A 13627-nucleotide genomic window follows, 5' to 3' on the forward strand; every position below is an offset into this window, starting at 1 on the left:
AATGACTTAGAGATTTTTCAAAAGTTTGCTCATGATAACGTGAGAGTTTACAAAGGTCACATCAGGATTTTTACGCATTTACTTTAAATACAGTGGATGTTGAGATGAACTTATTTTCAATGTGCGAGTAAAACAATCACCACTGTGTCCAGCTGCATGCAAGATTAACAGACAAACTCAGCACATAAAAAATAATCAATAGAATCATTTTAAAACTGCAAAAGTGTTTTCTGCCTGTGGCTCTGTTCGCCAGAAATCTAAAGCTTTACTGAACAATGTCCGACTGCAAAGACCGAGCGTTTCTTCACATCAATACGACTCCAGCAGACAGAAGAGAGGACGAGAGAGAGAGGAAAAAAGAAAAGAATATAGCTGACACAATGACTGCAGAGTGATTATCTGGTCTCATGCACTGAAACAATCTGCCAGGCTCTCCAGAGAGTTGGAGAGTGAGGCAACGAGACAAGATAAGACGGGAGAAGGAAAGGCAATGAAGAGCTGAAGAGAACGAGTCCCGGGAGAGGCATAAAAAAAAGGCTGAGCTGGAAGAGGAGGGAAGTGAAAACAAATAGCGAGAGAGGCCGAGAGACAGCGAGTGAAGGGAGGATAATTGATTTTATAAATAACATTGATTTAATAACTCAAGTATGTGGCTGCTTATAGATCATGAAGGAGGGAGAGAAAAATGTCTGTGGGTGTCGTAATTTTACATCCCAAGAGTGTGGAGAAAAAAAGAAAGCGGATGTAAAGTGAGATATTAGGAGTTTAAACCAAGTGAGATGTTTTGTTTTAGCCCGACGCTCCTCTGCGCACCGAGGCCTCAGCTCATTTCTCTCCATGTTTTCTCAGGACCATCCGCTTCAGAGCGACCCTTTACACACGCCATTAGCATCAAAACAATCATCAGGAATTGTGCGTGAGTACAACACTACCACACCACTGGTGTATCATCACAGTATGCATACATTATCATCGCATCAAGCACAATCTTTGATCAGCAGCGCAACTCATAACTGCTCTTGTCTGTAGTTGGATCCAAACTTGTGAGCAGTGTCTCTGGAGGTGAAAGTGTGAATGGAAATCTCTAAGTGAAAGCCTCTGGAGTTTCTTTGGACTTTCACCATCTGGTTTTCACCTCCACCAAGGAGGTTGTTTTCATCTGCATTTGTTTGACTGTTTGGTAGTTAGCAATTTCCATGAAATGTTGTGGAGGGGTGGGGGTACAACCCAAGGAAGAACCTGCTGGAGACTTCCTCTGAAATCCTGACATTTTTCTGAAATGATCCTGTAAGTGCATGCAAATGTCCCTGTCAGTTGTTCCGGACATTTTCCAAAACTTCTCTGTCTGCACAGCACAGATTGTAGTAAACTATCAGGTAAATGTCCCGTGTGTGAGTGAGACCATAGCAGGAAAAATGTCCAGGACATTTACAGCCAGTAAGTAGTGACGTTGATGAAATTTCAAACACACAACAGACAATTTTTGATAAATGAAAATGTTTCTCTTCAGCCCTTTTCATCTGATTACTTTCAACAGTTTTCATTCTAAAAAAGTACAATATACTTCTGTAAAGCAGAAATACCTTGTTATCAACGTACATAAAGTAGAAGTCTGGAACAGATCAGTAGCTCTGCAGCAGTAGAAGCTATAAATGTGACATAAATATCTCATTTTCAGAGGAGATCAATTACTTTAAGCTGATAAAGAAATTCCACCAAACTGTGGCTGATAATATGACGGCAGAGGAAGTAACAAAGTCCGGAGGTTGCACTGGAGGTGTGGGCAGTATTGATATTATCATCAATATATCCTAACAACTTTGCCTGCGTTAAATATAAATAACTCTGACTACTTATTCCACCATAATCTAATGATCACACAGGAAAAACTGCATGAATATATATGTGTGTATATATATATATATATATATATATATATATATATATTTATGCTTAAAATATCTGTGTATGTCAATTGTGCATGTGTTTTATTGTTCAATGTAATGTTTGAAAATTGTAGATGAAATGATTCCATTTCTTTTTGCCTATGGTTTCTAATTACTACCTTTTATTTCCATACTACTGCTGCTGCTTACACAGGGTGCTTTCTATTACTTAACATGGATTTACTTTTAAAATACACTTTGTCCTCTATTTGTATGGATGACCCGAGGCAGATAAATGATATTCAACATTTTTTAGAGCTGTCAAAGAGCAAAGCTATCCTTTGTTGTCCCTACTAAAAATCACTGACTGATAACAGCCTGCAGTTATCCACATCAACCCATGTCAAGCGTTTGCCAATCCCTATCCAAACAAAGACAATATTGCCCCTCTATTATTGCCTATAAAACTTGCCCATGTATCACTGCCTTTGTTTCACTGCCAGTTTGCTGGCAGGCTCCGGGGCATCGCGTTTGGATCTTTTCCATTCTTTTAACTCCAGCTTGGTGGAGCGGAGGAATGATCTGCTCGCACCTTTACCTCTCTGTCGCCATCTTTTTTTTCCTCCCTCTCCTATCCCTCTTTTTTTACTTTTCTTATCCCTCTCCCTCATTTCAGATCTCCACAGATGCCCGTTTCTCTCAGAGATTGCCTGTCTCTCTCTTCTTCTCTCTGTCTCATTCCCACTCCAACCCCCTTCCTCCCTCCTCTCTCTCTCTCTCCCACTTTCTCACTCGCTCTCTGTGTAAGGGTTTGCAGGTGGCTCTTGCTGGCTGGGTCAGTAACCAGGGAAAACTGGGGAAGAGTTCACTTCAGTAGAACAAATGGGAACAAATTGATCCACTTTCACTGCCGTTTTTGAGATGCTGTTTTGAGCCGCGGGCAAAAGGACAGAGAGCCGAGCGTTTTAAAAGACTAAGGTCAAAGGCTGATGTAGCAGAACACACAAAACAACCTTTGGACTGACATGAGACGCTGGTTCTTCTGCTCTCTTTAGTGCGATTGAGAGCCTCGGCCCAAAAGCTCTGCACACGGCCTCGCATCTTTTCACAGATGGTTTGAGCTCTGTGGTGCTGTGCTGGCCAGCTGTAGGTGCTTGTCTCAGTCTGAATGGCTCATCTGTTAAACTTGTTTAAGGAAAAGGAGTCAAAAGCAGAATGTAACACGTGTATCCAGGCTTTATGGAAATGTGTACCTGGGACTACATGGAGTCTCATAATACATGCATGTACACAGATTACCCCCTAAGGTCCTGACAGGTACACAAGCTCCATCTGTGTTGTCTCCTTGATGCTGCGAGTGTCCTTGTCTTCCGCACATGATCATGGATACAGTGAACTCTGAAGGCAGTCGGATGATGGTGAAATAATTCAAAGAGCTTCAGTCTGTTGAGCAAACTTTCAATGTTTTAGCTGATGAATAATTGGATCTGTGCTACTTTGAGCTGAAGTAGTTTTATTGTTACTACTATAGCAGCTGAGGCTGGAAAGTATAGAGGGTTATCCACTAACTAGAAGGTTGGTGGTTCGATCCCCAGCTGCTCCAGTCTAGATTTTGAAAGTTTAGTTGGGTGAGATACTGGACCCCAAAATACTGATGATATGCTGGCAGTGTATGATAGAAAGACTGATGCACATTGAAGCTGTATGAATGTGATCTGTGCTGTGAAGTGCTTTGAGTGGAAGACAAGAAAAGCACTAAGATTTGTAAAAGCTTTCACCTCATATCATGCCATCTTAGCTATTTTGCAGTTGCAGAGGATTCCGGCGAGGATTCAGGTCCAATCACACTGGGCTCTTAGTTTCCCTGCACTTGTGTTACTTTGGGTAAAATGTAATTAAACAGAGCGCTGTGGACGAGTTCTGCTTCTGGTCGTTTCTCTCTACTAAACTCTTCATAGACTTCAAAAAGGAAATATATGAAAAGGAGAAACAACCATCGTCGTACTCCAACTGTTGTTTAGAGTAAACTTGAAGTGGCTGACCAAAGCAGGAGGATAGTTGAGCTCATTTCACACCAATAACTAATAACAGCGCAGAGCAACAATGAAGAAAAAGGAAAGTCAGCAGTGGTTGAAGGTCTCTTGGAACTCCCAGTATGAATGAGTCATGGCTGTACGTCAGCAAAGCTGTGCAAGGTGCAAGCTGCTTAAGACACAAAGAGAAGATCTCCTCACTGACTGGTTAGGAGCCACCGGGTGATCCTCACTTTGTCTTTCTCAGATTGATATACAGGGTTTTCTGTGTTAGTCAACTTAACAAGGGTTAGTTAGACCTTCAGTGTTTGTTCAAATGCTGATTAACATCCGTCATAACTTGGACCTCCTTGAATTTTGTTTTGTAAAAGTCTTTGAACAGAGACATGTGGCTCATCAAGGTGAGAATGCTCGCTTTCTCTGGTCCTGTGGCCTTGACAGTCATTCCCCAGCAAGGAGAAATAACTGCTCTTTGACACAAGAGGCAAGTGACTCTGCATTTAGGCGAAAGCCATAAAGCAGTAATCTGTGCTGTGCTGCATCGCCATGGTAACGTGCGTGCCAATGACTACTGTGGATGGCAGGGTGCGCCTTTCATGGCACCGCTACACCCATCTGACTCACTCGCAAGCGGCTGTCATCATTACAAAACCTGATTGCAAAACATCATTAGCAGTGTGCGAGACTGCGCAGCAGCCAAACCGGTCATCATGTCGATCCCAGACCCACAAACAGGTCCTGCAGATTACACTGAGAAGATAGCAACCGGGGGAAAAAACAGTGACAGCTCCATTCCTCTCCTTGGTTTCTCTTATCCATCTTTCCCCTCTCCAGCTCCTCTTCACTCTCCTTCTGCTCCTTTCCCCCTTTCTCTCATTTAACCTCTCTCCTCTGATCTAGTCCTCTGAAATCTCCATCTTGCAGCCAGCTGGCATCGGCACACAAACCCTCCACTACCATGGCACAGTGTCAGGCCCAAGAGAGCAAGAGAACCAAAGACGGAGGTGGGGGGGGACGAGCATGCTGAAAGCAACAGTGAGAAAAAAGGAGGTAGGAGAGGGACGGAAGAAGGGGAGAAAGGGATGACAGGTAAGGACAGTGGGTGGACAAAAAGAGCTGACTGGACCAAACAAGAAAGGAGAGATATTTGAAAAGAACAGTGAGCCAGAGGACAGCAACAGTGTCAGGCACCGTTTTGCTCACTCACTGTTTTCTTCTTCCCATTTCCCCCCTTCTTTATATAATCACAGCGATACATCATTATCATTCCTCTGCAGTCAGCATGCACCGATACAAACAAACCCACATGCACCTTAATGCACTGTTCAAACACACTCACACACACAATAAACCAGTGCTGCTGAAAGAAAGTCCTGAATCTCCAAAAAGTCAGCATTTTTTTAAATTGACATGAATGGGATATTTATATACGGTAGCCGGATGCGACAAAAATACACTGAGAACATTCACATGTCAAGAATGAGGCATTTCCCCAGACAACACAATCCTTGAAACCCATCTGAACCTGTTTAACTTTAACACTCCACATATTTTACATACAAATATAAACAGTAAAGAAAAGTCTGGTGAAAACACTGTGTGCTGCTATCGAACACCATTCCCACTCCCACGATTCATTTATTTATTTTGATGAAGTTGCGGGTGGTGTGGAGTTCAGGCTTCATTAATAATGCAGCCCAGGTTTGATGATCTGGTGTAGTGACATGTGGAGCCCCGACAGGACAAGAGAGTGGGTTTACCTTAGGTCACACGCTCCTGTTTAAAAGGGGTGGTTCACCCAAACAACAACCAAAAATAAACCTTGTTAAATATGGCAAAAGTTTAGTTTTCATCTGTGTTAGTTTGCAAATTAGCAGGATTACGCAAAAACCACAGGATGGATTTTCACCATATTTGGTGTAGGGATGAGGTGTGGGTCAGGAAAGAACCCATAAAATTGTGGTGCAGATCCAGGAATTCTTCTCACTTTGTTTATCATTGGGAGATCAGACAATCTTCTTGATGTTTTCAACAATTTCCCATCAGGTAATAGTCCACAGCCAAGTTTAGGCGACTGGAGTTTGATGCGGCTTGACCAAATTTAAGGTCTCTGTTGGCAGAAATATGCTCTCTTCTAAATATAATTTTAGTTCTGATTGGGCATCAGTTGTCCCTGCTGGTTGACTGTGAAACACAACCTAGTGCCATTGATTTAGATCAAGTTACACAAAGTTAATACTACGTGATCTCTTTGATTTTTCACCAACAAACTGAACTTGATGCCAAAATCCTCAGATCTGAGTAAACTCTGTTCTTGCTGTGTTTGAACTCTTCAACAAATCAATTTAAGAGGCTCACCAACATGTCACCTCTTGCAATTAGATTTCCAGCAAGTGAAATATCTAGACAAATAGAGTGTGTCACCATTCAGTCATGTAGTATGAACTCACAGCGTGGTGTATTCCCACAACTTTGAATGTTGTGTCATCTAAACTTGGCATTAGTCCGACATATAAAAGGTTAAGTCCAGGGAGTCATCTGCTCAAGTCACAGAGGCCAGTTTTCAGTAAACTTTCTGGAACAGGACTTTACTGTGAGTCACATATTTAGAATGGAATTTCTAGATTCCCCCTGAATGTTGATTTAACAGATCCATTTTACTGGTTTACTTTAAAGTGATAGTGATGCAAGCTCAAACCAAATTCAGCAAATTTAACAGTATTTTGTTTTACGCAACTCTTCCTGGTTGTGGGGTGTAATGCATCTTACATTTAGAAGCTGTCGCCAGAAGTTGACATTTTTTAAACTTTTTCTTTCATAGAAAATTAGACTTATATAATGTTTCATCCCCAACCTCTAAACCTATCCATCACAACTAAAGTTGCTGGGTTTGTGAAATAGAAATGTAGCAGAACAGGCCTCATCTATCATACTTCATCCGTCAGGATCGTGATCAGAACAGCGTGAGACGACAGAATGTAATAGTCCCTGTCCTCATACACTGTGTCCCTGCAATAACCCACTTGAGTGCAGGTCCTGTCTGCATCAACAAGGACATGAAAGCAGAGTCATTTGGGTTGGTGTGTTAAGTGTTTATCACACTGAGGGTTGTATACAGGAGTGACCTGATTGTAAAAATCGGCACAAAGTTTTAAACAGTAAAGCACATTTTAAAATACGGTGCAACCAGACTTCATAAGCACCACACTGAAAGAGGACTATCAACAGTCTGGGCTGTTTTTCTTTATATGGGACTTTCTGTAGCAAAGCAAAGTTTTAATTTACACAGATATACAAATACTTTAACACAAACAGGCTTGCCAGAACTTCTTGATTTTTCTAGAGCTTTCAACAAAACCTCATAATATTCATCAGTATATTTAGTTTGTTTTGGTCACATAATAAGCAATCACATCAGTTCTGTGCTTGGGTCACATGAACACCACAGTGTATAAAAAGACTCACGACATGACAGATCCACAAATGTAAAACCAAATCACCTCAATCGCCCCCTGGTGGCTGACTGCAGTGTGGGTCATAAACCTAGACTCCTGCATGTTAGTGGACGGGACATAGACCAAACTAAATAACCCTCAAAGAGATTTCTGTCATTTCAAGTAGGTAATATACAGTATGATCAAGTTTTTAATAAAATAAATCTGCTAAGTTTGGTTTTAATTAGTTATTTTTGTTTTAAAAACAGGGCAAAACACACAGATTGTCAGAGGAGACTGAATCTTGAAAGGGTTGAACGCCTGCATTGGTGGGATCTCAATAAATCTGTTCCATCCCCTAATTGCTACTGCGCAGACTCTTGTTCCAAATTATGTTGCTGGTGGAAGATGGCAGCATTTATATCCAGGATACTTTGGCTTAATTTCTGGATTGTGGGAGGAAGTGGAGACGTGCCTTCCATCTTTGTACACAGTCTATGAAATAGCATCTGATGTTCATGAAAAGCATTGATGTCGAACTATCTCCAGTATCATTTAAATGCATGAGAAACATTCAACTACTTTGATTTTTTTAAACCTGTAATTGACAGAACTGTACAACAGGCTTACCTTGGGCTCCATTGATATGAAACTATGGCGTCCACGGCTGGACAGCGTCGACCGCTTGATGGTCCGACTATGGAAGAAGTGATAGTGATCTTTGAGATCCCCGATCTGCAAAAAAATATATAGATGTAAGACGTGTGTAATCCAGTCCATAATCCTTCCCACTACCTCACTATACATTATTAGCATAACTATTAAAATAAAATATAAAATTGTATTCATCGATATACTTGTGAAGATGTTTCCATTCCACTGCTGCAACAGACACATGTACTGTAGTCCAACATACACAGGATAGCTTGGTACAGTCATTAATGCATACTGTAAATTAAGCATCACAGCTTAAGTACTCAAAAATTACTTTTAAATGTTATTATAAGTTTCTTCTCCTAAATTCTGAATTTTTCTGTGTTTTTGTGTCAATTTTCAGATTATTTCCTGTGCATGATGGATAAGGTTTTGTGAGCCAGATATAAGACAAAGGAGACATTGGCTAGAAAAGTAAATAAGTCAAATAAAGGCAGACAAAGACAAAGACACACACAGACAAAACAACGAAACAAAATAAAGCAGCTGATTAGTTTGAATAATTGATAAAGACTGTACGAGCCCTCAGATGATCAAACTGTCATGGCTGCCCAGGGTCCTGTGGTGTGTCACTGATCCATGGCTGAGCTCCACCACTACAGAGCCCATTAGATCAGCTTTCAGCTCAGTGCTCAAACACAAACACACTAATAACTGATAAAATGAAGAAATGAGAAAACTGCAGCACATATCAGAGGAACTGGGTAATTCACTTATAAAGCATTCAACTAATTGATATAATGTGCCTCCATAACAGGCAGCTGCTGCCACTCTTGTCATTGCGTTAACGTGTATCAACATATCATGCTTCCACTGTATTTAATCTACCAAACATCTGCACTGCCATTTTCACTAAGAGTCTGCAGTTATGGAGAAATAGCTCAACACATAGAAATTAAAAAAAAAAATACCAATCCAAGTCTTAACTCTAGCTTAACTTTAGACTATTTTCAGTGTAAGATTTACATAGTTGTAGACAGGACAGCTTGTGTTTAGATGGACGTGCCCCGGTCACAAGTATGAAGTCAACTGAACTTTCATTCTGGTGCAATAACCCACACAGCGAATCACAGTTTCAGCATAACCTCTGGTTGCTTGGAGTGATGTCGTAACTCAATTTGAGAAGTGAAACCGCTTGCCATTGCTTCACAGATTTTTTGTTTTTCACGTTATGTTAAACTTCCAAGTCACTCGATGCAGGATCCGACCAGAATTGAGGAAGTTATTATATAGTGGTTGTCTGAACCACATTTTACAATGGGACAAAGACCTACATGGGACAAGAAGACAAGAAATCACAAACACTGGAACAGGAATTGCTTGAATACTAGCTCCTCTCCTACTCATGTAAGCAATTGTATCATAGATAGATAGATTCTTTATCGATCCAGAGGAACATTTGACTGCACAACAGCTCTTAGCAAAGACAATATAGTCAGCAATGCTTGTAATTGATTGTCCATGTTGCATTCTATACTGGTAGCTGAGAAAGGAGCCTGACGATGTCATTGCCAAAAAAAACCCAATCAGCAAGCGGTTGTGAGTTTTCGACATCATCATTTCCAAACTTCTCAGTTTTTGCTCGTCCAGGCTAAAATACTGTTTTCCAACTATAACAGGGCCAGCAGCGTTTCCAAACTTCTCTAAGACTTGAGTAGTGTGGACACCAGGCATATTTGCAGCAGAGTTGATGAGTTTTCAAACAAAAGTAGAGCTGAGGATGAAGCCAAAGACAAGCAACCATTCACACCTATGGTCAAGTTAGAGACCTCCATAATCCTGCGTCCCAATCCAGTGTTAAGAACCTTCTTGCTCTGAGGCTCCACAGTGTCAATGGAATACCAATATACACCTCTCCTACCTTCTTACTATGTAGGCAACAGTCTTAATACAGCAACACTGTTGAAGTGACTTCAAGAACAACACTGGTGAATTATTTATTGCTTCTTATATGTAGTTGCATACAAATGTGGGCAGATGGAGGTATTGGTAAGATTTTCTTTATTCTGCATATCATCAGTGTCGTCACACTGATGATATGCAGAATATCTCCACAAACATTCATCGCCCTCCTCCCAACTCCATAGCACTCCACCGCTCCAACAAGATTTAAAATCTTCAACTTTGTCCCAGGCTTAATCATCAAGTAAAAAATAAATCACTGGATGCGAGTCTTCACAGATACTGGATGATTTACTTGGATCAGAAATAGTCAGTATGAATTAAGCGTTTGTGGAAACTTGGATAAACGTCTCTCTTGACACCGTTCTTTTCCAATAACAACACCCTTGTTGACCTGATGCCTCTAAGAACTGGTGTAGTATCAGAACAACCTGTACACATCATCTCATCACCTGTTACTGATGCAACCAGCTCCTGTAACAACCAGCAACCAGATCTGGCTTCAGATCATCACACTCCCTCTGGCTCCAAGTCCTCTCCATCTCCTCAACACACCAACTTGAACCGATATCCTTGTCTGGGACCTTGTCAGCTGATCTAAACTCAATGTGGGCCAGTATCTCAGTCTGGGAAGGGGGCTCCATGGTTAAGAGGATTACCCAGAATTCCCCAACGAGGTGCTCTCTCACTCCATGCCAACTCTTTTCATCCATCCATCCATCTATCGTCCCTTCTTTCACTCCCTCCTCCTTCCATCTCTCAGTGTGTGGTTATCTTTGTCTGTTTTCCTCATTCTAACCCTGTCAGGAAGACTATATTGTCCCTCTGTCACAAGTTTTCCATACCCATCCCCCTTTTTCTCCCTTTAACTGATTTTGCTTCCCATCAGTTTTAAACCTCTTCTCTCTTGGCCATAGCATGCACTCATATCTCTGAATCATTCATCACAAACAGTCCCATCCTGATGAACAGTCCCAAGCATGTTTGGTTAAATTATACAAAAACACTTTCACACAAGTGAATCTCTGAACAATTTACACACAGACAGCAAAAAAAAAAACGCGACGATACATCTCACTTAAAGAGTTTCACTTTGTTTTTAGTTTACGTTAGTGCTGACTGATATCAGGAGGGAGGGCTTGATGACGGGATGTCAAAGTTCACATTAGGAAACCAGAGTGTTCTGTTATTACTCCCATGGGAGCAGCTGACCCCCCAAACCAGGAAGTGAAGTAAACCTCTAGTATATGAGGTGTCAAAGTCCAATGAACGCTCTATATTGATATGGAAATGAGGGCGAATGATGGGGGTTGGGGGCGACACTCCACTCCACAGGGGAATTCCTATGGAAAGGGGGGGCGGACTCCACACATTAGTTCCTGTCAAAGAGAGGGGATAAACGAGGCCATTAAGGCCTGCTCTCTGGGGAGTAGGCTATAGTGGGTGGGCGGGCTGGATGAGGCGGGGAAGAAAGCAGGGGGGGGGGGGGTTCCATGGCTGTTGACTAGGCTACCCCACAACAACCTGTCAGAATGCCCCCCTCAGTTCCACGCTGTCTTCACGTCGAGCACTGGCAAGTGCAGGCTTGAACTACAGTGGTGTTTTGGTGGCGACGCTCTGCAGCATGTGTGGGGTCCACGTTTGTACGACATGCTTCTCTTCCCCACAAAGAACACAGGACTTTACTCTTTGTCAAACCCTTTTTCAAGTGACCAGATTAAGTCCTCGTTCTGGAGCTGTGTGGACTCCTGTTCAAGTCAAGTGACACAGTATGGCGACAGATTGACAAATCACACACCTGTGTTTGTGGATTTTTTACAGCTGTGGCTGAGATTTATTTTAGACTTTGTCAGAGGGAATGAATACTGAAGGGCAGTTTGCTGTGGAGGCATACGCTGGGCAGCTTTTAAAAATACAAGTGGTATAATATCCCCTCAGATTATTCTTGTGAAATAAAGCATAAATATTTAAACATTTTCTCTTGTAGTGGTGCTTCAGCATTACTCAGAAGTACAAGGTTTTATTCCAAGTGTAAATAAAAGCTCCTCAGTGCTGTTTTCTAACAGATTAGCCAATGGGTCTATAGTAACATTTAAATATCACTCACAGGGAGAATAGTGAGGAACATAGGCAGAACAAATCCAAAACTAAAATCATTTTTTGATGTTAAATGCTGTTTTCAAGTTTTCAAATGAAAGCATCAATAATCGATAAAAAAGCAGCATCAATAACAGAACATCTTTCCAAATACCGTAAGAAGGGGAAGGAAGAGCGTGAGTTATCTGTTTGGTCTTGGACCTTTTGGAGTCAACTCCGAGCCCATAAACCAAACAGTCCCCTGACTAACTCACTTGAGTGTCAAAGCGAGCAAAGCATAAGAGGCTGAGGCTGGTGGATCAGCTCCCTGTGGCTCCGGGATGCAAAACGCAAGTGATCCACAATGAAACACAGCGAGGAGGCACCTGTTGTGCCATCTCCTGCTCCGGGTCCCTCTTTGTTCCCTGCAGCCTGTGTCAGTTCGGGGATTGGGAGAGAAACAGTGAGTTGGAGAGGGCAGGCTCAGGTCTGCACACTTTTGACGCCGTCCACCAACACGGACATGCGCCACTTTTTTAAGAGTTGGCAAAAGCCAGAAATCACACAGACACACGAATAAGATACAAGTTTGGATGGAGCAAGAGGCGACCTACCGGTCCCATGTTCCTATAGCCGTATTTTTCCGCTATCCACTCGGCCACATCGGGTCCCCCGCCTATCCTCACTGCCCAGTGGTTGGTGTAAATCCGAGCTTTGCACGGCGGCGACACGAAGCTGAGACTGAGCGCCAGGACGCACAGCAAGCTCCGTCTCCAAGCGGCGCTGCGGACCATCTTCTTCCCCCACTTTTAACCCGACTCTTCTCCTCCTCCTCAGCCGACCACGCAGACAACCAAACTTCTCTTCTCACCGAGCGAGACTCTCATAGAAACACAACTCTCCGGGCAGAAACACTGAGAGAGGGAGAGGAGGGGGGAGGAACGGAGCCCCGAAGAGGAGGAAAAAAAGGAATTATGCCTTATCCTCAAACCTCTAGCTTCCACATGGGAGAGTTGGAAGTTTGCGTCTCGCCTCCCTCTCTCTCTCTTTTTTTCCACGGAGGAGGAGGAGGAAGTGTCCGTGCGTCTTTACGCGCGAGTTCGTGTACGTGTGTGTGTGTGCGCGCGGGGCTTCTCAAAGCTGATTTCTCTTCTTCTCCATGAGCCGCTCGGATGTTGCTCGCTCAGCTCATCGGGCTTTCATGCGGCGAAATGGCTACAGCGCCTCCCGACTAATAACTAGCTGACACTCCGGAGAGTAGAGACAACTAAAGCCGCGGGGTTTCCCTGCCGAGCTCCGCTGGGTCTTAAAGACACTCAGCTTGGTTCTTCTCTCAGCGGCCCTGCGCCGCAGTCAGCGCGGGGGGGGCGTCAGGGGTCAGCCCCAGGGACAATAATGTACTTCCAACCAAACTGTCTGGAAACCACTGTTGTTCCATGAACGTGTTTGTTTTGAATGATGCTTTCTGTTGTCCTGTAACGCACTTGGACTTACAAGAGAACCAAAACAAAGTGAAGATTCATGTCAACGTGGCTCCTGCCAGCAGAAAGGCATGATGGCATCTAGGTATTTTTACAAAGAC

The 13627-nt window shown here is 42.8% G+C and overlaps 1 protein-coding gene across 3 annotated transcripts in view; it reads right to left on the reverse strand.

The window, feature by feature from the left end:
- Positions 1-13306, reverse strand: part of pcsk5b (proprotein convertase subtilisin/kexin type 5b) — a 74324-nt gene extending 61018 nt beyond the window's left edge. Inside the window, exons 1-2 of one of the 3 annotated variants that reach the window (XM_020100978.2) lie at positions 12660-13306; positions 7984-8088 (exon numbers count right to left, since the gene is read on the reverse strand). In XM_020100978.2, the coding sequence (XP_019956537.2) occupies positions 7984-8088; positions 12660-12839 (285 nt within the window). In that variant the 5' untranslated portion in view covers positions 12840-13306. The remainder of the gene's footprint in view (positions 1-7983; positions 8089-12659) is intronic. The other 2 variants (XM_020100976.2, XM_020100977.2) reach the window with 2 other exon arrangements.
- Between the last annotated feature and the right edge of the window lie 321 nt (positions 13307-13627).

This window comes from Paralichthys olivaceus, chromosome 4 (assembly GCF_024713975.1).
Source record: "Paralichthys olivaceus isolate ysfri-2021 chromosome 4, ASM2471397v2, whole genome shotgun sequence".
Lineage (NCBI taxonomy): Eukaryota > Metazoa > Chordata > Actinopteri > Pleuronectiformes > Paralichthyidae > Paralichthys > Paralichthys olivaceus.